The sequence below is a fragment of the Oryzias latipes genome, chromosome 7, assembly GCF_002234675.1.
Source record: "Oryzias latipes chromosome 7, ASM223467v1".
Classification (NCBI taxonomy): Eukaryota; Metazoa; Chordata; class Actinopteri; order Beloniformes; family Adrianichthyidae; genus Oryzias; species Oryzias latipes.
Window position 1 is genome coordinate 33,905,135 of NC_019865.2, and position 24,778 is coordinate 33,929,912.

Below are 24,778 nucleotides of genomic sequence, written 5' to 3' on the forward strand. Positions count from 1 at the left end.
TTTTAAGCTTTTATTCAAACTTTTGAACAGCATTAGCTCCACAGATGTTTTCTAACTTTAGAATTTTTATGGATCACTGATCTTACTTGATGTAGTACAGCTCTCCAGAGTCGCTATAGGCCACCTCCCAGTTTTTAGGCAGAGGAGCTCCTCCTCTCGCTCTTCCTCCTCCTCCATTCTTCACTCCTACTCGACTCCCAGCTGCTGACTCCCATGACTGGCTGAGAGGCAGAGTGGTGGGTGGAGCTCCAGCCAAACCTGTGAGGGGATGAGTCATAAGGGAGGTGTGGAGGTGTGATGCTGAAGATGAGTTGGTACCTGACAACCCGCCGTCCTCCTCACTGTCCTCCTCTACAGCCTTCTCCAGGTTGCTGAGAGACTTGCTCCGTGTTCGGAAGTTCCTCAGCAGGTTCCGGTGCTCCTGGTATTTAATTGGTGGACTCTCAGGGCTAATATGGACAGGCCGGGGCGTCCCATAGTAGTTTCCTATGAGAAACAGATGAAGGTGAGTTTAGGATGTTGACAGTTAATTTTTTGCTACGTGTTATTTTATGTTATGTTATTATTATGTTATTATACTGGCATTTGTTTATTCATTATTTGTTGTTTATTTATTAATGATTTCATTTCTCAGGGACGGTGCTCATTAAAAGCATCACTGCAATGTGCCAGAATGAGCTCCAGTGGCCGTTTTTCATCTGTAGGGCTCTTTCTCATTAGTTTCAGCATGTCTGAGTTCATCCAGGGAAGCATATTTTCATTTTGTTGGAATTTAAGTCTTGAGCTAAAGTTAATTGTTTTCTCTGTTGTTTTATGGATATTTCACAGTCTCTTTCACAGTTCTCTCTAACATCTGAGCCCAATCAATTTGTTGAACGGCATTTTTACATCTTTTCTTTATATTATTTGGAATTCCAATAAACTCGTGTTGCCTGGTAGAAAAATGAAATCTCTTCTCAGTTAGCTCTGTAGCCACGAGGAGCAAATTATGGTCAGAGAGACCCACCAACAGGTTGCAGGACGTAATTATTTTTTCAGGATGGTTGGTAAAAATTCAATCTACCTGAGTGCTGCTCGAATCTTTTGAACAAGATCAAACTAGTCAGTGACTCTTTAAATATTTTTTCTAGCTGGTGGATCCGATTGTTTTAGATTGAAATCTCCAAAGATTACAGTTTCTTTGTTTGGACTACAACCTTTCAATACGTTTTCAAATCCTTCCTAAAATGTACCATCCGTTGGGGGGCTGATGATAAATCACCATGACTAGTGGTAGTGTGGTTCTGAGCAGCACTCAGTGCCATCCAGCAGTGGCTCACGGAAAAGATGGTTTTGTGTCCGTAGCTCACATCTCACGTTGGTCACAGGGTTTGTTGAGAAAAGAGAGGCTTTTGTGTGAATTCAGTTTCTATTTTAGTGTTGTTAATCTTGTCAGATTAATTCCTGCACGGGAGGGGCTTCAAGTATGGAGAAATATAGGAAAGAGGGGATTTGAAAGATTAGGAACAAAATCCTGTTTTCAACACAAACGTTGTAAAAAACATTATCAGTCACATGTTTAGTCTGCATTGTAAAAATTATGTTTTAATCTTGAAGTCAAGGCTCACAGCCTCCTCTGCTGTGCTGTTGAGGGTGAGTTTGTTGCACACCTTGGAACTTGCCACTCTCCAGCAGAGCTCCAGACTCCTCCAGCGAGAAAAACTCTTCAATGGAAACAAAGTTGTAATCCACGCCTGAGATCTCTCCATCCCGTGGCTGCCTGGTTGTACCTGTGAATAGGTCTAACTATGACATAGGCATTTTCCCTTTAGCCCGCTTTAAGTTTCAGAGTCAGGGTTTCCCTTACTGATCAACAAATACAACTAAAAGTGTGAAGCATGTATGTGTGTGTCTACAAAAAGTTGTCAATTTACTTGTATGAAGGTTTAGGCACCAGTGTGAGTGAGGCCTGTCCTCCAACAGACATTTAAGATGAAGTCCTCACGTCATTATATTAAGATGTGAATCTGTCAGTTTCCATAAATGATCAAACACTGGGTTTTACATGTGAACACAAATAGGAGCACCAATGTAGGTGTGCATGCATGTACACCTACATTGTGTATTTATGCTTGTGGGATATGTGCTTCAAAGCACAGTGATGGAGTTACATCCCCACAAAGTAGTTAAGAGTGTATGTATATGTATATTCAGGTTGATCTTACAGGGCACGGCGCGCAGGTAAAGGTTTTCCCTGATGAGCTGCTGCAACTGACTGTCCATGCAGCCAGGAGTGAAGCATTTACTGAGATACAGCCTGAGGTCTTTACATAGAGATGAACCTGAGACACACAGACAGGATAAGACATCACCATGATATTACACAGCACTGCACTTCACATGTTGACCTTTTTATGAAGGAAATATCAAAACAAGTAATCTGGGAATTGTCTGCTAGTTAAACAGAATAAAAGATTTCCATCCATCCACCCGTCCGCCCGCCCGCCCGCCCACCACTCCAATCCTGCTGTCAGTCTCATACTCCAATCTTCCCTCACTCGTGAACAAGACATGTAGACGCCACCAAGATATCTAAACTCCTCCACCTGGGGCAGGAGCACTCCACCCACCCAGAGAGGACAAACTGTTTTTCTGCAGTCAAGAATTATGGCCTCAGATTTACTTAGTCTGACCTTCATCCCAGCCACTACACACTTTGCCGCTCCGCAAACCGCCCCAATGCATCTTGGAGGTCCTGGCTTGATGAAGCCAACAGGACAACATAATCTGGAAAGAGCAAAGAGGAAATCCTGTGGTCCCCAATCCGACTCTCTCTGGCCTCTGGCTGCGCCTGGATATTCTGTTGACTTGGTTTCCTCCATACCTTATGCTGACTGAATTTAGTCTCCCAAGAGGATCATATAGAGCAGGGGTGTCAAACATACAGCCCGCGGGCCGTATCCGGCCCGCCAGGTGGTTTAGTCCGGCCCACACATGAAGAGTAAAAATCACAAGGATGTTTAAAAAAGAAAGCAAGTTTTTAGTCCATTCCTGTGGCGAGTTATGATTTTTTAAAGAAATAACCGAAATGCGCAATTCCGCCACTAGGGGGAGCAAAGGAAAAGCTTAACAGCTAAAACAACATAACTCTGCATGTGCCAAAAACGAAACCTAACAGCTCTGTGTCTGGGTAGGCAGTAGTTTGGTTCCTTGTGAGCCTCCCCACTGAAGGATGATCAGTAGTGACACCCTAATGGCCAAAATGTTGTCAAAAAGAAAAAAAAGGTTAAAGTGAAGTCCTGAGCTTTCCAGGAAAATGGAAAGCGTTTTATTTGTTCACGGAGCTGAATGCAAACCTGCATGCTTGGTATGTCATCAGCAGGTTCTTCAAGAATATAACATTCAGCACCACTATGAGACTCTCCACTAAGAAAAGTTTCAGCATTTGCAGTTAAGAAAAAAAAAAGATTTAGCAACTACTAGCTGGACCGATAAATAACCATCTGGATTTACTGCAGCCGTGACGTCAGTGATGGAGCAGTGACACCTAGCTACCTTATTGCAAACAAGTTGGAGCAAACATCCAATCCATTTTCTGATGGTGAACTTATTGAAAAATGCTGAAGGCCGCAGAAGTCTTGTTCCCAAAAAGCAGGCGACCTTAAACATGAGTCTGTCAAGAATTACTATCAGATCCAACATCTCTGAGGAAACATGGGCAGACTTATGAAGGAATCCAGTCATTTATTGTATTTTCTGTCACTATTGATGAAAGCACCAACATCACAGATATGTACAGCTGTGCATATTTATTAAAGGTGTTGAATAGACCGTCACAGTGGAGTTTCTGGAGTTGATGGACACAACAACAGCTGATGACATAGTCAGCTCTCTAGTTACTGTGCTGGACGATGTTGGAGTGAACTGGTCACATTAAGTAATTTTGGTCACTGATGGCGCTCCATCAAAGGTCAGGAAGAAGGCAGGTGTTGCCACAAAATTCAGCCAGAAACCACGAAAAGATTCTTAAAATAATGAATGATAATAATAATGGACATTTCATTGTGTTTTGCACACTTGAATGACAATAAATGTGTTTCTACACAGGATTTCAATCCTGATATTGACGGTCTGGTGAAGTTTCAGGAGAGAAAGGTAGTTAACTCCAAACTCTTATGTTCACAAATGTTTGCAAGTTTAATTTAGTGTAATTTTGTCATCGTTTGGACGTTTACATTTTAGGAAGATGTTTCATTTTTTTCTGTAGCCCCTCTTGAATTTATTATCAGGATTGCTTCAGTGTCAGATTTAAAATATTCAGGCTGTATAAAATTGAACAAACCAATATTTTTTAAAGTGAAATTAATTTTATTTAAGATCCATTGGCCTCTGTGAATGAATTGTGTAATAAGAAATGATTAGGCTACCATGTTGGTTGAGGCATGTTTTCCAATTGGGTAAAAAAAACAAGAATAAAGCTTTATTTTGCCTTTACGCTACTGGTCCGGCCCACTTGAGATCAGACGGGTTGAATGTGGCCCTCAAACCAAAATGAGTTTGACACCCTTGATATAGTTTATGAATAAAATGGGGCCCAGAACAGAACATTGGGGAACTCCACTAGGCAGGATTTTTGTTTCTGAGGATAAAGAGTCAACAGTAGCTGCATTTCCATTACACATAAGGGCAATACTATATCAACATTCTAGAAATGTCTAAAAACCACAACTTTGCAATTACACTGTTTCCATTAAATCATAAATGCGAAAAACACAAACCAACTCACGCCAAAAGTCATGATGGACATGAACAATACATTGATTTACAGCAGTAAAGGTGCATTCAAATTTCTGCCACGGCACTAGCGCTCATCATTATCTATCAAAGGAGAAGTCTGCGTCTTATTCAGGCCAGGGCGCCGCAAGCTCCTTACACGTATTTGGGAGGGGCTACGGATGAAAGCATTTTAGCAATTGGTGGTTGGTGATTTTCCAGAGGAGCTATGGATGCAACAATTCCACATGACGTGCAACTTTTCTACTGTGGGTGAAAGTGATACCATTTTCATTTTTTTTGATTAAACAAGTTCTTGTCAACATGAGTTTATTCACATTATCATAGGTTTAGAAGACATCCAAGCAATAAAAGTCTGGAGACTATTTCTGTTGGTACAATGTGCTCCAGGCATAATCAACATGGATCAAGTTGAATACAGTCAGTAATGTTTGAAGCACAGACATCCTATAACTTCATCACCAGAACGCTGGAATTATTAGTATTTAATGTTATTCTAAGACTGTTGTTGCGAGGATTCTGTCACGATGCGGGGGTGGCTCGAGAGCCGGTAGGACCCAGATGCAGAGGCGGAGGCATGAGGATCAGGGACTAGTGGTTTTAATAAACAAAACCGAACACAAAGCGCTGCAGAGCAGGATTTCAGAACAAAACAAAACTTACTTGATGTGGCGAGGAACATGAAACGAGAGCGTGGCGAGGAACAAGGAACTAGACAGCATGACATGAACACCAAGACAGAGTTAATGGACCAGCACAGGAGGAAGGCAGAGACACGACTAAAATACAGACAGGGCAGACAAGACACAGGTGAACACGATCAGGGCAGATGGGGACCAAAGGAAGTAAAACTCAAGAAACCAGACAAGACAGGAGAACTTTCAAAATAAAACAGGAAACAGAAACAAACAAGACAGAACAAGGACAAAAAACAAGACAACAATCTCAAAACATGACAGTACCCCCCCCCCCCCCCCCTCAAGGAACCGCTCTGAGGTTCCAAAAGTCAACTGAGGGGGGGGCCCCGGAGGACAAACCTCGACGGGCATAAATGTTCAAAGAGTCCGGAGGACGGCCTGGGGGCCGAGCGGTCCGGCGCGGGGTCGTCCGGCTTGGGGTCGTCCGGCTTGGGGTCGTCCGGCTTGGAGGAGTCAGGCTTGGGGTCGTCAGGCTTGGGGTCGTCAGGCTTGGAAGAGTCAGGCTTGGAGGAGTCAGGCTTGGAGGAGTCAGGCTTGGAGGAGTCAGGCTTGGAGGAGTCAGGCTTGGAGGAGTCAGGCTTGGAGGAGTCAGGCTTGGAGGAGTCAGGCTTGGAGGAGTCAGGCTTGGAGGAGTCAGGCTTGGAGGAGTCAGGCTTGGAGTCGGGCCAGCAGTCGAGCTCCGGCGGGTGGGGCCAGCATTCGAGCTCCGGCGGGTGGGCAGCAGTCGGCGGGTGGGGCCAGCAGTCGAGCTCCGGCGGGTGGGGCCAGCAGTCGAGCTCCGGCGGGTGGGGCCAGCAGTCGAGCTCCGGCGGGTGGGGCCAGCAGTCGAGCTCCGGCGGGTGGGGCCAGCAGTCGAGCTCCGGCGGGTGGGGCCAGCAGTCGAGCTCCGGCGGGTGGGGCCAGCAGTCGAGCTCCGGCGGGTCGGGCCGGCGGTCGGGCGTGGAGCCGACTGGAGGGTCAGGCATGCCCTTGGAAGCGGGGACCGGTCGGGGGTTCAGGCGGCACCCCCCTGGGAGCCGGAACGGGTCGGGGTGCAGGCGGCACCCCCCTGGGAGCCGGGACGGGTCGGGGCGCAGGCGGCACCCCCCTGGGATCCGGGACGGGTCGGGGCGCCGGCGGCACCCTCCTGGGAGCCGGGACGGGTCGGGGTGCGTCCGGGACCACCACTGGACGTGGCTGTGGTGCGTCCGGGACCACCACTGGACGTGGCTGTGGTGCGTCCGGGACCACCACTGGACGTGGCTGTGGTGCGTCCGGGACCACCACTGGACGTGGCTGTGGTGCGTCCGGGACCACCACTGGACGTGGCTGTGGTGCGTCCGGGACCACCACTGGACGTGGCTGTGGTGCGTCCGGGAACAACACTGGACGTGGCTGTGGAGCGTCCGGGACCTCCACTGAACGTGGCTGTGGGGGACGGCGAGGACGACGGCGACGACGACCCCCCCTCATGGCGAGACGGCTCCCAGAATAGTCCGGGTGGCTCCCACTCCAGGGAGATGAGGAAAACTGGGCCTGATCAAAAATCCAATAAGTCTCCGTTGGGTCCAGAAAGAATGGCTGGTCCATTCTGTCACGATGCGGGGGTGGCTCGAGAGCAGGTAGGATCCAGATGCAGAGGCGGAGGCACGAGGATCAGGGACTAGTGGTTTTAATAAACAAAACCGAACACAAAGCGCTGCAGAGCAGGTTTTCAGAACAAAACAAAACTTACTTGATGTGGCGAGGAACATGAAACGAGAGCGTGGCGAGGAACAAGGAACTAGACAGCGTGACATGAACACCAAGACAGAGTTAATAGACCAGCACAGGAGGAAGGCAGAGACACGACTAAAATACAGACAGGGCAGACAAGACACAGGTGAACACGATCAGGGCAGATGGGGACCAAAGGAAGTAAAACTAAAGAAACCAGACAAGACAGGAGAACTTTCAAAATAAAACAGGAAACAGAAACAAACAAGACAGAACAAGGACGAAACACAAGACAACAAACTCAAAACATGACAGATTCTGCAGTTTAGTTGAGATTTTCAGTGTTTTTGGTCATTTTCTGATCATGTTACAGAACAAGCAGGTCACCTGGGGGGTCACATCAGCCAATCTTACCTGGTGAAACTGTCTTGATCCTGATTGGATGAGGGCATGAATTGAGGACTCCTCTGACATCACCAAGGGTTAACCCCAACACTGGCGTTCCCCCAATCTCTAAAATTATGTCGCCCACTGTGGCCCCACCCCCAGGAGCAGCAGTCACGAAAGGGAATTCGCCATAGTCTGCCCCGCCTCCGATAGCCAAGCCCAGCTCTCCTGAGCCGCCGCTGCTGCCCCCCCCCAGGGGCACAAAGGTCTCCTGCACCTGCAGACAAGGAAGAGGGTCTCTAGTCAGAAATGGAGTGTTAAGCTTCTACCTGATTCAGGTGTTAAAGTGTGTGAATACCTTGGAGCGCCAGTGCAGCTTCTTTGCTGTTGCTTTAGACATGGCCACTGAGCTGGGAACAGAGGAGTGGGACATTACTGAGCATGCTCAATGACAAACCTCGTGAGCCAAGGGTGTGGTGGTGGTATTACACAGAATATAATGAATTTAACGTGTCTGTAATTAAATCACAAAAGAAATTAAAGAGAACCAAAAACAGGCCAAATAAACCATTCAGAACATCAAAGCTGATGTTTTCTTCATGTTTTATCTGCTAGAGTTATCCTGACAGCGCATGTGCCCTTATTGAACCACCTTCCCAGTTTAGAAGATGAACCCCCAAATTCTCCATCTAGCCAGGTGGAAACCTTTGTTTGCACTCCCCATATCTGTATTGCTCCTCTGTCTTAGGCCCGTCCTAATCTATCACTAGGGTTTTATTAAGACACCACATTGTATGGTTGTTTGACATGACCATCTTGCTGGTTTGAATCTGAAGGTTCCTTAAGCTCTGGACATGGAGATGGTAAAAGCCACTGGATCACAGTTGTGTAGACACCAACTGCTACCTTCTACCTTACTGTTTACATGCTGGTTTCTTCCAGGTGTATCTCTGCGCAGCCTGCTGCCCCTAACATTCTACCTGGTGTGGTAAGTTCCACGCATTGATGATCTTGTACTCAGAGCCATTTTTTCTGCAGCCATGATTGATTTCATTCCTGTCCTTCAGTGCAGACATTTTAAGACACCGGCATATAAAGTGCAGTCCAAACTTCAGGTTTAACAAACCACCAAGGGTCTCAGAATGGTTTGTCAAAGTCTCTTCTGGCCTCCTTCAGTTTTTTCTGCTTTAAGTATAAACTAAGTAGTAATCGATCTGTAAAAACATGTCTGAATTTTATCATGGTCCAAAACATGTTTGCTCAATTTTGATTAAGTGTCACACTGATTTTTACACAATTCTTACACGATTTTGGGCACAAAGTGAAAAAAACTTTACAATGAGCCAAAATTGTAATTATGTCTACCCCTCCTTGGTCTGCACAGGCATCGATGTCAGAGCAGCAGATGGAGAAGGACAGCAGGGAGGCGAGCACACGCATTTACACATACATGCAGACCAGCCACTGATACCTTTCCTGTCCACAGAGAGGCCTGTAAGGCTGCGACTTTAACGAGCTGATGTGAAGGTTGAAGACAGCAGAAAACACGCACACTGAGGCTCAGTGATGAAAGCACAAAGCAGCAAACTTGTTGTCTTAAATACACCCCTTCTCAACTGGTTTTGTTTAGACATCCAGTATATCTCTCAAAAGAGAGAAAAAAGTCTGGATTGGGCCACATCATGCAGTTCCAGCAGCTGTTCGTTTGCAGGTGCTGTTGTCTGACCAACACAAGGGAAGAAAAGAAGGAAAAAAAAACAACTAGTCCCACAGATCCTCTGACTGTGATCTATGAAGCAGCACCTGCAGCTCCTCACAGCACCACATTTAGCCAGCAGATATTTTCAAACTTCTTCAAAATGTCTTTTTTTCAGATCCAAGCAGTGACTTTTTCTATGTGTCCTCCAAACACACTTATGTTCCATCTTCTCTTTGGTTTTTTTCACCTCTGTGGAAAGTCTCTATGCATTTAAACTGAGGTAAATTGCACCAGAGTTCATCTGTGGGTACAATGAGACCAATCATCAAAAAAGCACTGCTAAGCTAAAAGAACTATCTGCAGTTGCAGATGGCAGAGAGACATCTGTCGAAATGTTAAATGTCTTTAGTCGTTAAAAGGGCAGAAACTGATCTGATGATCTAAGTGCCAGAATGTTTGCACAAGGAGCTTAGAGACAGAATGAGGAACCTGACTGTGAAGGGCTTTAAAGGTAAAACTTTAAAATGAATTGTAAATTGTTCTGGGCACAAGAGGAGAGCTGTTAAAACTGCAGTGATGTAGTCGCTAGTGTGAGTTTAAAGATGTACAGCAGTGTCCTGAACAAAGTTCATTTTGACTTGAACATGTGAAAATACTGTTACAGCAATCTGTGATGAAATTAATGCAAGAATAATTATTTCAAGCTTTGTAGTTTATACCAGAGTCCTCAACTATTTCTCTGTTGGAAAAAACAGTTTCTGGCTAACATCCTAACATGGTAACTGAGTGACAAAAGCTGCACTGGACCAAAGGAACAAATGGCCCCGCCTCCCTCCTGGAAATGCTGACTGGTATTGAGTTTTGCGACACTTTTTGCGGGGTGAATGTGAAAATGAAAATGAAAATGCAATCCCCTCTTTGGATTTTAGCTTTAATTATGTCACAAAATAAGAAATGTCAAAGGAAAAATGAAAAAGCATTTTAAAGGACTGACATTTCATTTTAATTTTGATGCAGTTTCATTATGAAAATGAAAAAGCATTTCTGTTAATGCATGTTGATTGTCAAATTAGACATTTCTAAATGAATTTTGCTACACTTTTACCAGAGAACTGTTTGAAAATGAAATTTCAAATACCATTTTCTTTATCACTTTAATTAAGTGACAGAATAAGCTGTGTTGAAGAAGAAGAAAAAGCGGTTTGGCAGATTGCTTTTTCTTTTTAATTTTGAGTCAACAAATGCAGATTCATTTTGAAAATGAAAAAGCATTTCTGGTATTTGTAAGGATTCTGTGGTGTTGTTGGTCATGTTTTTGGTTTCCTTTTGTCAGTCACTCCACTTTCAGGTTCATGATTCACAGCTGTCTTCAGTTCAGTTAATGACCCTCAGCCCATTCAAGTGTCTTGGTTTCTGGTCATCCTTGTCAGGTCATCTGCTCTGTAGTGTCACCTTTTGTTTCTCCCCATAGTTTTGTCATGTTTCCGTTTGTTTATTAAATGTTTTATTTTCTGTCACCAAGCCTGGTCTCCTGCATTTTGGGTCCTCCACCACCAGCTCCTGACAGTATTGACTTTTGTTTTTAATTATGCTACAGAAAAACTTCCATACAAATGTGGTGCCTTATCCTAAAGGTGTTCTTCTTAGTTTTTATAGAAAGTTTGTATAAATCAGAATAATTAATCAGTATAGAGGATCACCTCTACGCTGATGACATTCATTTAATTAATCTGACTTCCTCGTTGACCAGCCATTTGACCTGCATTAGGGGATGTCTGTGAACTGGAGGGTTATCTTTTCCAGAGGGAGTTGGTAATATGAGAAAATGATTGGTCCAAAAAACACATTTTGTTGCTTGCTGTGATGTTTTGGAGAAAATATTTTTCAAAAAAAAATGAGGTACACAGAAAACCTTCCTGAGGCAAAACCAGACAAACCAACTTTATTAAGCTATGGTGGCACTTTTAATCGGGCAGCAGTCGTGTTTTTACACACTTTTTAAAGAAAATTTTCAAATTCAAAGCCAGGACAATTTTTTGACATTAGTCAGCAACCGCCCGGGCACATATGGAAGTAACACAATGGTTGTCCGGTGGCAGAAATGATCCCTCTAATGTTTTATAATAATAATAACAACATTTATTTGTATAGCACCTTTCAAGATAATAATCACAAAGTGCTTCACAATAAAACACAGTAAAACAGAATATAAAAAGAATTAAGAAAAAGCTATTTTAAAAAGATATGACACTGAGTCTGCAGATCTGAGGCTGAGAGGAAGGGAGTTCCAGAGGGATGGGGCCACTGCTGCAAAGGCTCTGTCACCTTTAGTCTTTAACCAGGTTCTCTGAACAACCAGCAGACCCTGGTCACATGATCTCAGGGACCTGCTGGGGGTGTGCGGCTGCAAAAGGTCTTTCATATAGACCGGTGCTTGGTTGTTAGAAGCTGTGTATGTTAAAACCAGGATTTTAAAATGCACTCTGTAGCGGATGGGGAGCCAGTGCAGCTCGATCAACAACGGGGTGACGTGAAAACTTGGATGACTTGGTTAAAAGCCTTTCAGCAGCATTCTGGACAACCTGGAGCCGTTCTAAAAATGTATTCCTTAGACATGTCAAGATGGAGTTGCAGTAATCAAAACAAGAAGATATAAAAGTGTGGATGACCATCTCCATCTCAGAACGAGACACAACTGGACTCAGTTTATCAATGTTTTTAAGATTATAAAATCAAGAATGAACGAGAGACCCATCATGAGAGTCAAGGGATAAAACTGGGTCTAGAGTCACCCCAAGGTTCCTGACAGAGGGCTTGATAGAGGAAGCAAGTGGACCGAACCACTGGACTATCTGGGGGAGGCAACTGTTAGGAGCACAGACTAGAACCTCAGTTTTAGCTTTATTTAATTGAAGAAAATTATCATTCATCCAACTGTAGACTGACTGGATCCAGACCCCTGCGTAAAAACTGTTTTTTAAAAACATCCTGGGGTTTAAAAGACACATAGAGCTGAATATCATCGGCATAAAATGATAAGAAATATCATTAAAAGAACTTAAAATATGCCGCAAAGAGAGCAGATATAAAATAAACACTAAAGGACCCAAAACTGAGCCATGTGGGACACCAGAAGTGAGGGATGCAGAGGAGGACTTAAACTTTGACAAAACAACAGAAAAAGATCAACCAGTCAGATAAAAGGAGAATCAGTTTAAAGCGGATCCGAAAACCCCTACCCTGTTTTTTAGCCTGTCCAAGAGGACATAATGGTCAACAGTGTCAAAGGCTGACGTCAAGTCCAGCAACAGTAGGACAGAGGATTTTCCTGCATCACTCTGCATCAGGATGTAAGTAGTGACTCTGAGAAGAGCCGTTTCAGTGGAGTGAGCTCTGCCAAAACCTGACTGAAACTGATGGAAAATGCCATGACTGTCGAGAGCAGTTGTAAGTTGTTTAGTAACAACGTTTTCTAAAATTTTTGACATGAATGGAAGATTAGAAATTGGTCTACCGCTGCTCAAGAGGGAGGAGTCAAGCCCTGGTTCTTTAAGGAGAGGAAGCCACAGCTTTCTTGAAGTGCTCAGAGACTTGACCAAACAGCAAGGATGAGTTATTATTGACAGGACACAGGGACTGATGGACTGGAAGACATCTTTGAGCAGAGACTTTGGCAGCACGTCAAAAGAGCAAGAGGATGACTGTATTGTGCCAAATAATCTGACTAGCTCAGGGAGAGAAACGGGTGAGACCGTGATTAAAACCACAAGCAGAGGTGGACTAGGAAAGGAACCAGAACCCGCTTTGTGACACAGAGAACTTCTCAACAGATGACTTTTTCAATAAAAAATGATAAAAACTTATCACAATCCTCATTCGAATGGATGGGAACGGCAGGTGCTGGGCTCACAATATCGCTAATGGTGTTGAATAGCACTTTAGGATTACCTATGCTTTTGGAAATGAGATTAGTGAAGTAAGCATGTCTCTCTGCATACACACAGGAACATTGCCCCCCTGGCTGCTGGTGACACTTGACATAGACGGCCACTGTCTGGAGACATTTACACATTCTTCAGTCAGAGCTGCTGTGACTACTCAGCTGTCGCCCGATTTTGTAATGAAGACATCCTGCCTGACTGACTGCTGCTGGACTGCCGCCGTCTGCATTCATGACCACACCAACCATTTACAGAAAAATCGGGTGGCGGCAGCTAATCTTGAGGACTCTACCAATTTTCCCTAATTGCGCTGTGGCAGTTGTATATGTGACCATGGCTTTAGCAAGTCTCCTCAACATAACATTCTCAAGAGTATGAAATGCTGAGCAAAAAGTCAAAAAAAAAAAAAAAACATGATTGAGAATGTCCCAGAGTCAGCGGCGTCATGATGTCATTTGAAACCATGGAACTACTGTTTATACACTGAATAGGTTCACGTCTCTGACACTACCCACTACGGATGCCACATTCTTGATCGAAAACCAACCCGTATGTAACTCCAATGAAACAGATTGTGGGGAAAGTGAATCGCTGCATCACTATTTCATACCAGTATTAAAATTGTAAAACAGTTGTGCTAAATTTAAGAAGGCTTTAGAATTGACTGTTTCATTACATTCCACCAGAGTTAGTATGAACCAGCTGAAAGGGTTTTCTTCAGAGGGCGCACTGGGTTTAGGGCGCGGTCTCAGTTATAGGTGATTTTGCGATATTTGACACATAACAAAGGTGTACCGCTTTTAAAGGTGTTAACACGTTAAAACTGGTAAAACATGCATGCTAGTGTATGTTTTAAAAAAAGGCAGCGGGAGCAAAACTGAGTTGATTGTGATTTATTTTTCATTTTTTTCAGTCATCAACTAGCCTCCCAGATTCCATCAAAGTCCTCATCTGCTGTATCTGAAATGAACAGCTGGGCTAAATTTCTACCAAACACGCCAGGTTCCCTTTAGCCATTGTCAGAGTCTGTCTTGTCGCCATGCGGCTCCTCGTGAACGATGATGCCGGCTTTTCGGCACTTTGAAAGCAGTGCAAGCAGACACGTTAGCCCAAGCTTCTACAATCAATTCACAAATTATAGCGTAACTCGCCCGGCGCTGCCGCCCAAAACAATAAAAGCCGTGCCCTGTTTTGCATATTCTACCACGCTGCTCCCGTTCATCTTGACAGTTTGACTCACCAGAATGTCAAACCTTGTTCATGTTGGTGATGTGGCTGGGCTGGAGATGTTTGTTGGCGATCTTTACTGCAGTATGAGCGGATGATGAACAGCTTTTTTCATTGTTATCCGATGGAAGTCGCACCGGCACCGTAATCCTTGCTCGGATGGAAAGATGACGGCGTTTCAAGCGAAAGCGTTACTGCTCAGTCAAATGGTGACTGCAGGGAAGCTTCTTTAAGCTGATGGCTGATCAATAATCCATTACTCGAGTCACCTTTTTTCCGCGGAGATTCAGCTGCGTCATTTTGACTGTCGGAGTTCGTTTTCCAGCTTCCTCCACTTGCGAACCATGGATTCCTTCATCTTGAATTCTCTAGGAACTGCTACCATGTTCCTCTGGATAGCTGTTAGTTTGCAGTTTAAACTGTGCTTCAGAGATGTTGTAAACAATGTTGTTTACGCCACTTCACACTTCCCTCCCCCGTTCTCATGCCGTCTTCTTCTACGCCCCACAACAACACAATACCGCCTCATAGGGTGCCCCCTACATTTTGGAGAATATTTAAGACTTAAGTGCGCCTTATGGTCCTGAAAATACGGTATTTAGTTTTTTGATGTTGCTTTGTAAAACACAAAATGATATTTCAAACCGAAAAAAACATTTCCCAAAAATTTAGGTTTGAATCGAATTGTTGGCAAAGTAAATAATTGCATCCCTGCTAACCACTAGATTCCGCATGGCAATAATGAAGGCTAAAGTTAGACAGGCTTTGTGATTGGAGTTTGCCCCACCCACCTCAACAACTTCCTGAAAATGGTTTATTGGGCTAGACCAGGGGTCGGCAACCTTTTTTACTCAAAGAGCCATTTGGGACCGCCCCTAATAAAAAAGAAAGCTCCCGGAGCCACAACCTGTTTTGACATCATTATATATATTATGCATGTATATATTATTCAAAGGTGCTCATTACGTCGATCTTCAATGACATGAGTGTAGATCGCGGGCCAGAAAAGATTAAAAAAAGTACTTCTTTAAAATCCACCAGCCAATCAAAATCCTCACTGAGAAGTACGGGACTTGATTGACATGGAGATTGGCCAATCGGACATCGTCTGAAGCAGACGTCGCTGCAAATGCACATTATGTTCTTTAAAGGATCAAGATACCGCGGCCGCGTTGGAAGGAGCTACTGGTTCTGGTCTGATCTCTGCATGTGTTTATCAATGCATGGTAGACACTGAGAATGTGGAGAGATCAGGTTTATTATTTTGAAGAGTTCTACTGGGTAATCAAGTTTCCATGTGTGAGTTCATAAATAATCCCAGAGAAAGTCTCTGCTTCAACTTCCGCAGGCAAAGCTGCGTCTGAATCTGACGCCCGTGTTTGCATCTCTGACAGAGTTTGAAGCCAAACCCCCTCCCCCGCCTCTCCACCTGCTTCTCCTCTCTACCTGTTCACCTGTTCACATCCTCTGCAGCTGAGATTTGTTTCCCCCGCGCTCCTCAGTGTGTCCTACACAGAGAGCGCAAAATACGGAAGTCGGGTCGCTCCAGCGCAGCACAAGGATGAAAGAGCCAGACGCAGGTTATAGCGGGGATAGAGCGGGTTAAGAAAATGAATGGAAGAAGGCGGCCCGCTGAAGAAATATTCAATATTGTACACATTTTATTTTTAGTCTGAACTACCTTTTATTTAGAAAAATCTTTTATTTTATCAGTCCAGTATGAAAAAAAAACATCAACAAAAGCTAAAGCTGTGTTTGGCGGTCTTTGGCTGGGTCTGGCGGTTTTCAGATGACTTTTCGGCTAGAAACCTTTGACTCTATCTGGCAACGCTGGCGCGAACTCTCGGTCTGTCATCAGCGAGTTGGTCTCTGCCCCGCGGTACGTCAAGTTCCCGGCAGAAGATCGGAGTGTTTATTGAAGCCGCCCCGCGTGTCTCCTCCTGCTATCAGCTCTGCAGGTCTCGCCCGATAAATACGAGCTCATTACTAAGCTGTTTTTTTACGTGGCTCGTGCTTCGTGCGGAGCTAGCAGCGCCTTTGAAATGCCATGAAAAATGAAAAAACTAAAATAAAATTTAATTATTATAAAATACTCATTATTTTCCAAAGTCACAGGGAGCCACAACAGATGGATGAAAGAGCCACATGTGGCTCCGGAGCCATGGGTTGCCGACCCCTGGTCTAGACAAAGTAAAATTTTAATGTTTGGTCCACCCACCTGCCAATCAAAATTACCTTCACTCGAAAATATGGACAAAGAACTAATAAATCATTCATTCGCTCATTCATCTTTGAATCAATTTTTTCCCTTTCGGGGTCACAGGACTGCTGGAGCCTATTCTGGCCAAATCCGGGTGCAGGCAGGGGACACCCTGAACAGGTCGTCAGTCTGTCGCAGGGTCACAATCACACACCCATGCACACTCACATGCATACCTAGGGACAATTTAGAGTAACCAATAAACCTATGAAGCATATTTTGACATGCACACCCCACACAGAAAGGTCCCCCATTGGTGTTCTGTTTCAGGTCCCCCCCCCCCGCAGGCCTACTAATAAAATCTAAAAAAATTAATTACCCCCTCCCCCAATCACACACTCACACAATTGTTATAAATAGAAAACAATAAACATAAAAAAATATTTCATACCAATATATACATGTGTTCATTTGGGTGTAAATCTTGACTTTTTGACATTACAAAGTTTTCTTCAAAAGTCTGACTGATGCAATTCAAAAGATTTTGCTCCTTCGTATGTGTAATCAGTTTCAATGACGTTTTTTTTTTCAGATAAATGGAAGTTTTGAGATCGGCTAGGTTTAAAGGTTGAAACTGGTCCAAGTTTGCCTTTTGTGTGTACATGCTGGAAGATGCTGTGGACCACCCCAGTTGTGAAACATTGACAGCTCCGCATAAAGGGGAGGTTAACCCACCAAAGCAGTCCTGAACGCGGCTGTGTCTGCAGCTCGCCAATTCCCTAGGGAAGGGGTCAAATGCGGAGAACAAATTTCACACTTAGGTGCACGACAACTAGTGGGACTTTAACTTTATTAGTTGAACAATAAAATGCTGTACCTATGCTCGTTGACAATCTCGTAGAATAATTATCATCCGTATGAATAAATGATGGATGAAACAGGCCTCTTCTGGATGAAGATGCCCTCTCACACGTAACTGATGAAGGAGGAAGCATGCACGTCTGGTTTTAAGGCATAGAGATACACTCCTAATGTGTGTTATAAAGGTACAGTCTATTGCTCTTAATATGAAATGTTTTACAAAGCATCAGAAATGTTTCAAAAGGGTTTTTGGTGAGTAAAGATCGGTGACCGACATTTTGCCTCAGGGCTGGGGAGTAGGTGGATCTCTGCACTCGCAGGTGCAAATAAGAGGGGAATACTGTAATAAGTAGATTGGGCGACAGTGGCTCAGGTGGTTGAGCGGGTCGTCCAATGATCGAAGGGTCGGCGGTTCAATCCCCGCTCCCACCAGCCAAATGTCGTTGTGTCCTTGGGCAAGAGAACTTACCCTCCTTGCCTCCAGTATGGCCTCCACTGGTGTGTGAATGTGCATGAATGATCCCGGTGATGGTCAGAGGGGCCGTAGGCGCGAAATGGCAGCCACTTTTTTACATTGATCTAACTTAATTATTTAGTTTGGTGAAAATAAATCATTTTTTGAGTTTATTCAACTTAAAAATAACACATAGTTGTCTGAAATGTTATTTTACTTTCATTTAACTTAATTCAATTAAGTTGGTATGACTTTGGTGGGAAGCTGTCAACGCGTCATGACGTCATAACGTACGGCAGCGCAAAGAATTGTGGGATACCATTTTCTTTGCCTGTCTGGGCCGATTGTAAGTGTGAGTTTTTGTCCATGTGCTTTGTTGTCTAGCTGTTTTACTCTGTTTGAACTAGTAATGTATCCTGTTATGTTTATTTCTTTCTGCACAGTTTGGTAGAGGATTATGACCAACCCCCTTGTGCGGTAAACACTGTGTGTGCCAATATTACAGATAGATTTCACAACACGTGAGTTCCTGCCTTGTAATGTGAGACATTGCTGGGTCATTCATGTCTTTGACATGGAAATTACAAGGTCCATTGGTTGAAACTTTAGAAAAATGTATCATTTTAAGTTGTATAAACAAAATTGAAAAAAATAAAAATAAATCAGTTAAGTTAAATCCACATATTAAATTGAGTTGAATAGACATAAAAAATGAAGGTGAATAAACCTAATTCAATTATGTGTTACTAATAGAAGTGATTCAATTAAGTTGGATCAACTTTTTTCTTTTTAGAGTGCATAAAGTTTTACCGCCCAGGCTTTATTGCGTGGTGGGGATTTGCGGTACTGTTTTGTAGGGTCCCACAGGCTCAATTTTTGGATCTCTTCTTATTTCACTGTACCTCCCTCTGCTGGCCTCCATCGTGGGAAAACACTAGCCGCGGTTACATGGGCAAGATGTTTTGATCGGATCAATGGTCAGATTAGAATTCAACCGTGTACATGGGCCCAGAAAACCTTTTTCCGATTAGAAAAAATGTTCACATGGTCACACTTTTGGTCAGAATAAATCATTTGGGCATGTGCAGAAGTGTTGAAAATACCGGAAGAGGAAATGAGTCCCACAGTAAACAGACTTGCCATATACATTTATGCAGCAGCTCAGTAATGTACAAGATGATCTTCTAAACGTGCTTTTATTAATGTTATGAATATTATGAAGCGCCTGTTCGCTCATCATTTTATTTTTAATCCGTATTGTCAGTGCTTTTTTTGTGGAAGAACGGAGCCGGAAGAAGCCAGGGTTATGGGAAGGCTGACAACATTTGGCCTTGGAAACAGAAATCCACGTGATTGTTTGAACAGTTTCTAAGAGCGGCGCGACAAAAGTCTAACAAAGCACCCGTAACAAAAACGTAACAAAGCACCATCCCCCTGTCCGCAAACACTCACAGACACGGTTCACTCGTGCAGTAGTGACTAGAGGTAAGATCTTAAGCCCGAGCCCGAGTCAGAACATGACAATCATGACAAAAATGACTAAAATGACAATCATTACGTTCAGGTCGGGTGGGGCCGGGCTTCTCTCTCGCTGACTTTTTTAATAAACATATTGTAATGGCTGCAAAGAAGCTCCTTAGGCGGGCGGATGTCAAATAGCTCTTTGTTAATCCTGTATGTCAGAACGGTTACCGCATAAACCGAAAGGCACAGCCAGCTTCTTACTCAGAGGGAGAACGTTCACCGAACGCACACAAACACACACACACACACACACACACACACACACACACACACACACACACACAGGTAGACCCCGCCCCCCAGTCACCAGCCCACCGTTGATTGACATACAATGTGGTCCAGCAACTGGCAGAAAGAGGGGGGCGCCGGCCACCCGCAGCTCTGTCCCAACTCTGGGTCGTTACAATATGTTTATAAAAATGTATACTAAAACGATGTGTGGATACTAAACTAAGGAATACTTGTTATAAATAAATAATTTGGTCAAAACAGAGGAGGCGCTGTAAGGTAATTGCTATATAACTACTACTTAACAGGACGCTCAGACGCAGAGCCAGGGCACGCTTTGCGCACGTGTCCTGAATGTAATCTTCCCTCCGCAAGTCTGCATCTATTTTGTTTAGGTATCCCCGATATGGAGCAGCAAGAAGTCAGGGATAAACTTAAGACAGGGGAACTGAAAAGGCAAACACGCACCGCCGTGGCTGCAGTGTTTCTCCGCGTAATGAAGCGAGTGTGCATCAAGATCTCTCTTTCACTCTCTTTGTCTGGCCTCTTATTCTGTGTTCCAGCGTTATTTCGTTGTGCAAATGCATTTATCATGATCATAGAAATATGTAAATTATTTTAACCTTAAATCTGGCGTTTTTTTTTGCCAAAAATACTATGGGATAAATTGAAATTTCGGGTTTGCTTCAGGCTCGGGCCTGCAAATCAAGTTAATTGGTCGGGATCGGGCTGGGTTGGGCTTTAATGCCCGCGGGCCTGGGTCGGGTCGGGCTGGAATTTTTAGGCCCGATCTTACCTCTAGTAGTGACACACGATTGGAAATAACCGTTTCCATGACCAACGATCGGATAAACAATCGGCATAACCCACCTATCTCCATCGGAAAGAAATTTTGATCCGAATGAGTCTGATCGGGACAGAGTATTCAGAACGGCGTGTTTACATGACGCATTTTTCTTCCGATCAGGCGCTCTTTCCGATTACTTTTGTCCATGTAAACGCAGCTACTGTTTCCCTTCCATTGTTATGCTTACGACAGTCTGTCATATGTCCCCAGAGTGTGGTCTTTTACATAGGAGGGGCCAAGCCAAGCCGAGTGAAGCTGCAGGAGTTGGTGATGGAAGACTTAGCTGCGTCACATGAAACATCATCAACATGCATGTTAAAGTCAACTGTGTTAAAAACTTTACCCATAGACGATAATAGTAGGGTTGTGTATTGGCAAGGGTCCAGCGATACGATACATTTCCTGATATTTTACTTAGACAAATTTTCTTTTTTCTTAAATATGACTTTGAAAAACTCTACCTGAATTTTAATGTCTTCCACTGTAATAAAATTGTCAAATTCAGTTTATTTAAATGATCACAATGTTAAGCACTGCAACTGTAACTCACATATAAGTTGCGTTTACCAAAGCAAATTCAAAGTGCTTTTATTTTGGTAAGTTAAAATATAGAAAGGTAACAGTTAACATTGTCTGATTTCCACAACAAAATATTTTTCAGTATAAGAAAAAACAAAGAATGAATGTGCCTTAACCAATAAGTTTCTATTGGGGAAATAAAATGCTGTTTAACTTTAACATTGCTTAATGTAGCTTCTCCAGTGCTTTTAAAAGGTTCAGGATCCTGAATGGTGCTTCAAAAATAAAAAATGGGGGCGGGGGGCACTGATGCTTTCCAGAAACAATAAAGTGTGATGATGAGGCAGCAGGACAGAATGAAGGAAAGTTGCTTTAATGTGACAAAGAAGGTGCTTTGTTTACACATATCTGGTCTGCTGCACCTTTGCAGCCACGCTTTCTCACACGCGGAGGTAAACTAATGCTGATCGCCACGATGTCTGCCTTTTTTTCAGAGCGTTGTTCACATCCCTCTGATCTATCAGGTCACTAAACTAAAATCTAATACTGTGAGGTTCTGCAGAACTTTGGCCCGCTTTGCCGATAGCATTTTAGCCGATGCTAACTAAGTGCATTAGCCTATTAGCCGCTGCACTGATTCACTCGTATTTATCTGAGCCGCTAAAAAGCACCACAATCCTTGTTTTTATATCTTACTGGCAGCAAGATGGCTCAGAGTTTCTGTTCTGTACCCATCCCAAATAAAACCCAACTAGTTCATGTCTCACAACAACAGAACAAGCTGCCTCTGGCTGCAGTCTTCCTGTTGTCTTGTGTTGTGTAAAGCTGCTCAAAGACGCTCCATGTTCTCTGCTGCCAACTAGTGGTCGGAGGGTGAAGTGGACAACAGGAGTCAGACACTAAAAGACGCTCAGAAATAATTAAATAAATATCATCCTGACAGCATTTTGAATCGATACGAGTATCGCCAAATGAACTATCGCGATATTTTGCCAAAATCGATTTTTTCTTACACCCCTAGATAATAGGCATTAAAATATGAATTTAATTAACCTACCTAACTACAAAGATCCAGAGTTTAATAGTCTGCCCAAACATTCGTCTCGGTGCAGCACCACCCCCGCCCCCACTGTGGCCTGTAGGCCCACAGGGCTACAACAAATTCAAATTTTTGTTGAATAGGAGGGAGCCAAGGAATGGACTTTAACCTCCTCAATTGAGGACGCTCTGGCGTTTTGTCTAGTGACAATTTAGCAGATGCGTTTGTACGACAAAACTCGCTGTGGCCCACTCTCTCACTCAGTTTGTCTCTCACTCATTTTGTCTTACATCAAAGCAAAATCATTTTCTTGTGTGTGTGTGTACGTTACCTTACAGAAGTTGTTGGTCATTCTGTTTGCTTTGTGTGTGTGTGTGTTTGTGTGGTACCTTGCAGAAGTTGTTAGTCTGTGTGTTTCGGCAGTCATCAGTTTCTATTGAAATGTCTCTCTCTTCTGTTTTCACATTAGTCTCTCGCCCTGTTCCTGCACTTCCTTCTCTCTCTCTCTGCTTACTGTCTGTGTTGTTTACCTGCCTAAGATAAGGCCGATCAGAGTCCAGTTTGTGTCTATGTGCTTTTAGTGACCCTCTGTTAATGCTCAGGTGGGACCAGCTGAAGCCACGCCCTCCTCTGATTGGTTCATACAACAGTTGGTTTTCACCAAGGCCATAGAGGCTTATCAGAAAGCTGCACCTCGCCAGGGACATAAGACAGCCAGCATGAGGAGGGTAAAAGAAGGAAGGGTGCTGAAAGGGAGAGGAGGCAGTGACAGTGGGAGATGGAGGAACATCTTTAAACACAGAAAGGGGAAAATGTATTATCTTCAAATCAATTTTGACCCGTGGTCCCAGCTGGGGCCAAACTGGATCCAAAATATGTGGTCTGGCCTTGGAGGAGGCTTCACCTCATTGCCTCAGGTCAGTTTAACAACAGATGTTTTTTCCATCTTACAGCTCTCACCTCAATTGCACTCCTCGTGCCTCTGACACTGGGCCCTCCTCTCCTATCAGAGCGATATGTAGTGGTTAGCATCAAAACTCTGACGTTTTTCAAAGAAACTGGCTGAAGGTAATGAGCGTTGAGCAGGAGTCTTTTCCAACACAAAGCATTAACCCTTGTGCTATCTTAGTTGACCCCCCCTTACATTGACATGTTCTCCCTACCATGACAAAGGTGGATAAAGGTGGAAAGATTTCATGTAATCCATGGACACCAGTGAAGATCACAAATCATTGAAGAAAAAAGGTTCAGAGCACTGTCTAGTGGGTCTAGATGACCCAACTCCCAATGGTAAAGTACCTAGGATAGCACAAGGGTAAATCAGAGTAAATTTTTTCCCCTGCTGAACCAGATCCTCATCTGTCACAAACTTCATCCAGCCTTATAGTATCGACCTGCACCAGGACTAAAGCTGTCTGACAGCTACCAGTTAATTCCTGGCATATGTCTATGACTTTTCTAACTGGAAGAGGTTTCACCGCAGTGGCAGGAGCTCAAGCATTTGTTCATTGAAAAGATATTGTTCAGGATGAACTCAAACTCTGTTGGGAGGCAGTCTGTTTGGTAACACAAATACCTCAAAAGAGCTTGTTTCCAGCCCTGCTTTGCATCACATAGGAGCTGAGCTGGTCTGTCTATGTGCACGTTTGAGAGGCGTGTTTGTGTCACCATTGTAGGCCATGACAAGGAACAGCCTTTTCCACAGGCAATCACTATACAGATTACACATACTTCCACCAACTACACCCCACTCTGACTTTTTACAAATGCTAAATAACTGATTAAAACGCATGTGTGCAATATCTGACTTCTGTGCAATAACACACAATATTATGCTGCGCTCATGGCAACTTAACTCATTCCATTCTATGTTGTCCATACATATTTAATATTTAACTATTTCTGTACATATTGTACATTTTTTGTTAGACATGTGAGTACAGTATTTCTATTTTGTTTTAGTTTATTTATCTTCAGCACTCCAAGGCTGCTGCAATTTCATTGTATCACCATGTCCAATGACAATAAAAGGACTCTGATTCTGATTCTGCTGCAGCCGTTTTCTCTGATCATGCAGTTCCTAACATCTTCACCTCTGCAGGAATATTATTCGTAAAGTCTGAGCACACAGAAACGTTCTGTAGAGCAGGTGAAAGTGTAATTACACAAAACTTAATGTGAATGTTAGAAATCACAAAGAAAAAAATTACCGTAATTTCCGGGCTATAAGCCGCTACTTTTGTCCTGCGCTCACAGCCCTGCGGCTTATTCAGTGACGCGGCTAATTTATGTATTTAATTGGCGGCCGCCATGTACGTACTTTCAGTCTCAGAACATGGGTTGAATGCTTTATCCAACTCCAAGCAACAAGTCATTTATTTTTCAACACACCTCTTAGCAGCCAAACAGCATGCACCTCACTTCAGGTCTTAGACACTTCAGTCATGGTTCAACAAAACGAAACACGCATGCCCGGCCGCATCCCAGAATCCTTTGGTGCCATTAGACCCAACGTGCATGTGATCGCCACTACAATATGACGCAGCTTTCAAGTTAAAAGCAATCGTTAAAAGCAGCGTAAAAAAATCCACCATCACCAACGGGTTTGGAAAAGCCGGTCAGCTGCTGACGGAGAGAACAGCGCATGGAGGGAATTTACCTCTGAGTCATGGTGACACTAGTCCAT

At 43.7% G+C, this 24,778-nt stretch overlaps 1 protein-coding gene across 4 annotated transcripts in view; it reads right to left on the reverse strand.

Moving 5' to 3' along the window:
* The window catches only part of LOC105354474 (membrane-associated guanylate kinase, WW and PDZ domain-containing protein 1), a 160,029-nt gene that overhangs the window by 68,142 nt on the left and 67,109 nt on the right, over nt 1-24,778 (reverse strand). Inside the window, exons 1-7 of one of the 4 annotated variants that reach the window (XM_020704939.2) lie at nt 22,482-22,638; nt 7,912-7,963; nt 7,581-7,830; nt 2,205-2,321; nt 1,650-1,769; nt 319-486; nt 87-258 (exon numbers count right to left, since the gene is read on the reverse strand). In XM_020704939.2, the coding sequence (XP_020560598.1) occupies nt 87-258; nt 319-486; nt 1,650-1,769; nt 2,205-2,321; nt 7,581-7,830; nt 7,912-7,963; nt 22,482-22,519 (917 nt within the window). In that variant the 5' untranslated portion in view covers nt 22,520-22,638. Of the gene's footprint in view, nt 1-86; nt 259-318; nt 487-1,649; nt 1,770-2,204; nt 2,322-7,580; nt 7,831-7,911; nt 7,964-22,481; nt 22,714-24,778 lie in introns of those variants that run through there. The other 3 variants (XM_020704938.2, XM_020704940.2, XM_011477671.3) reach the window with 3 other exon arrangements.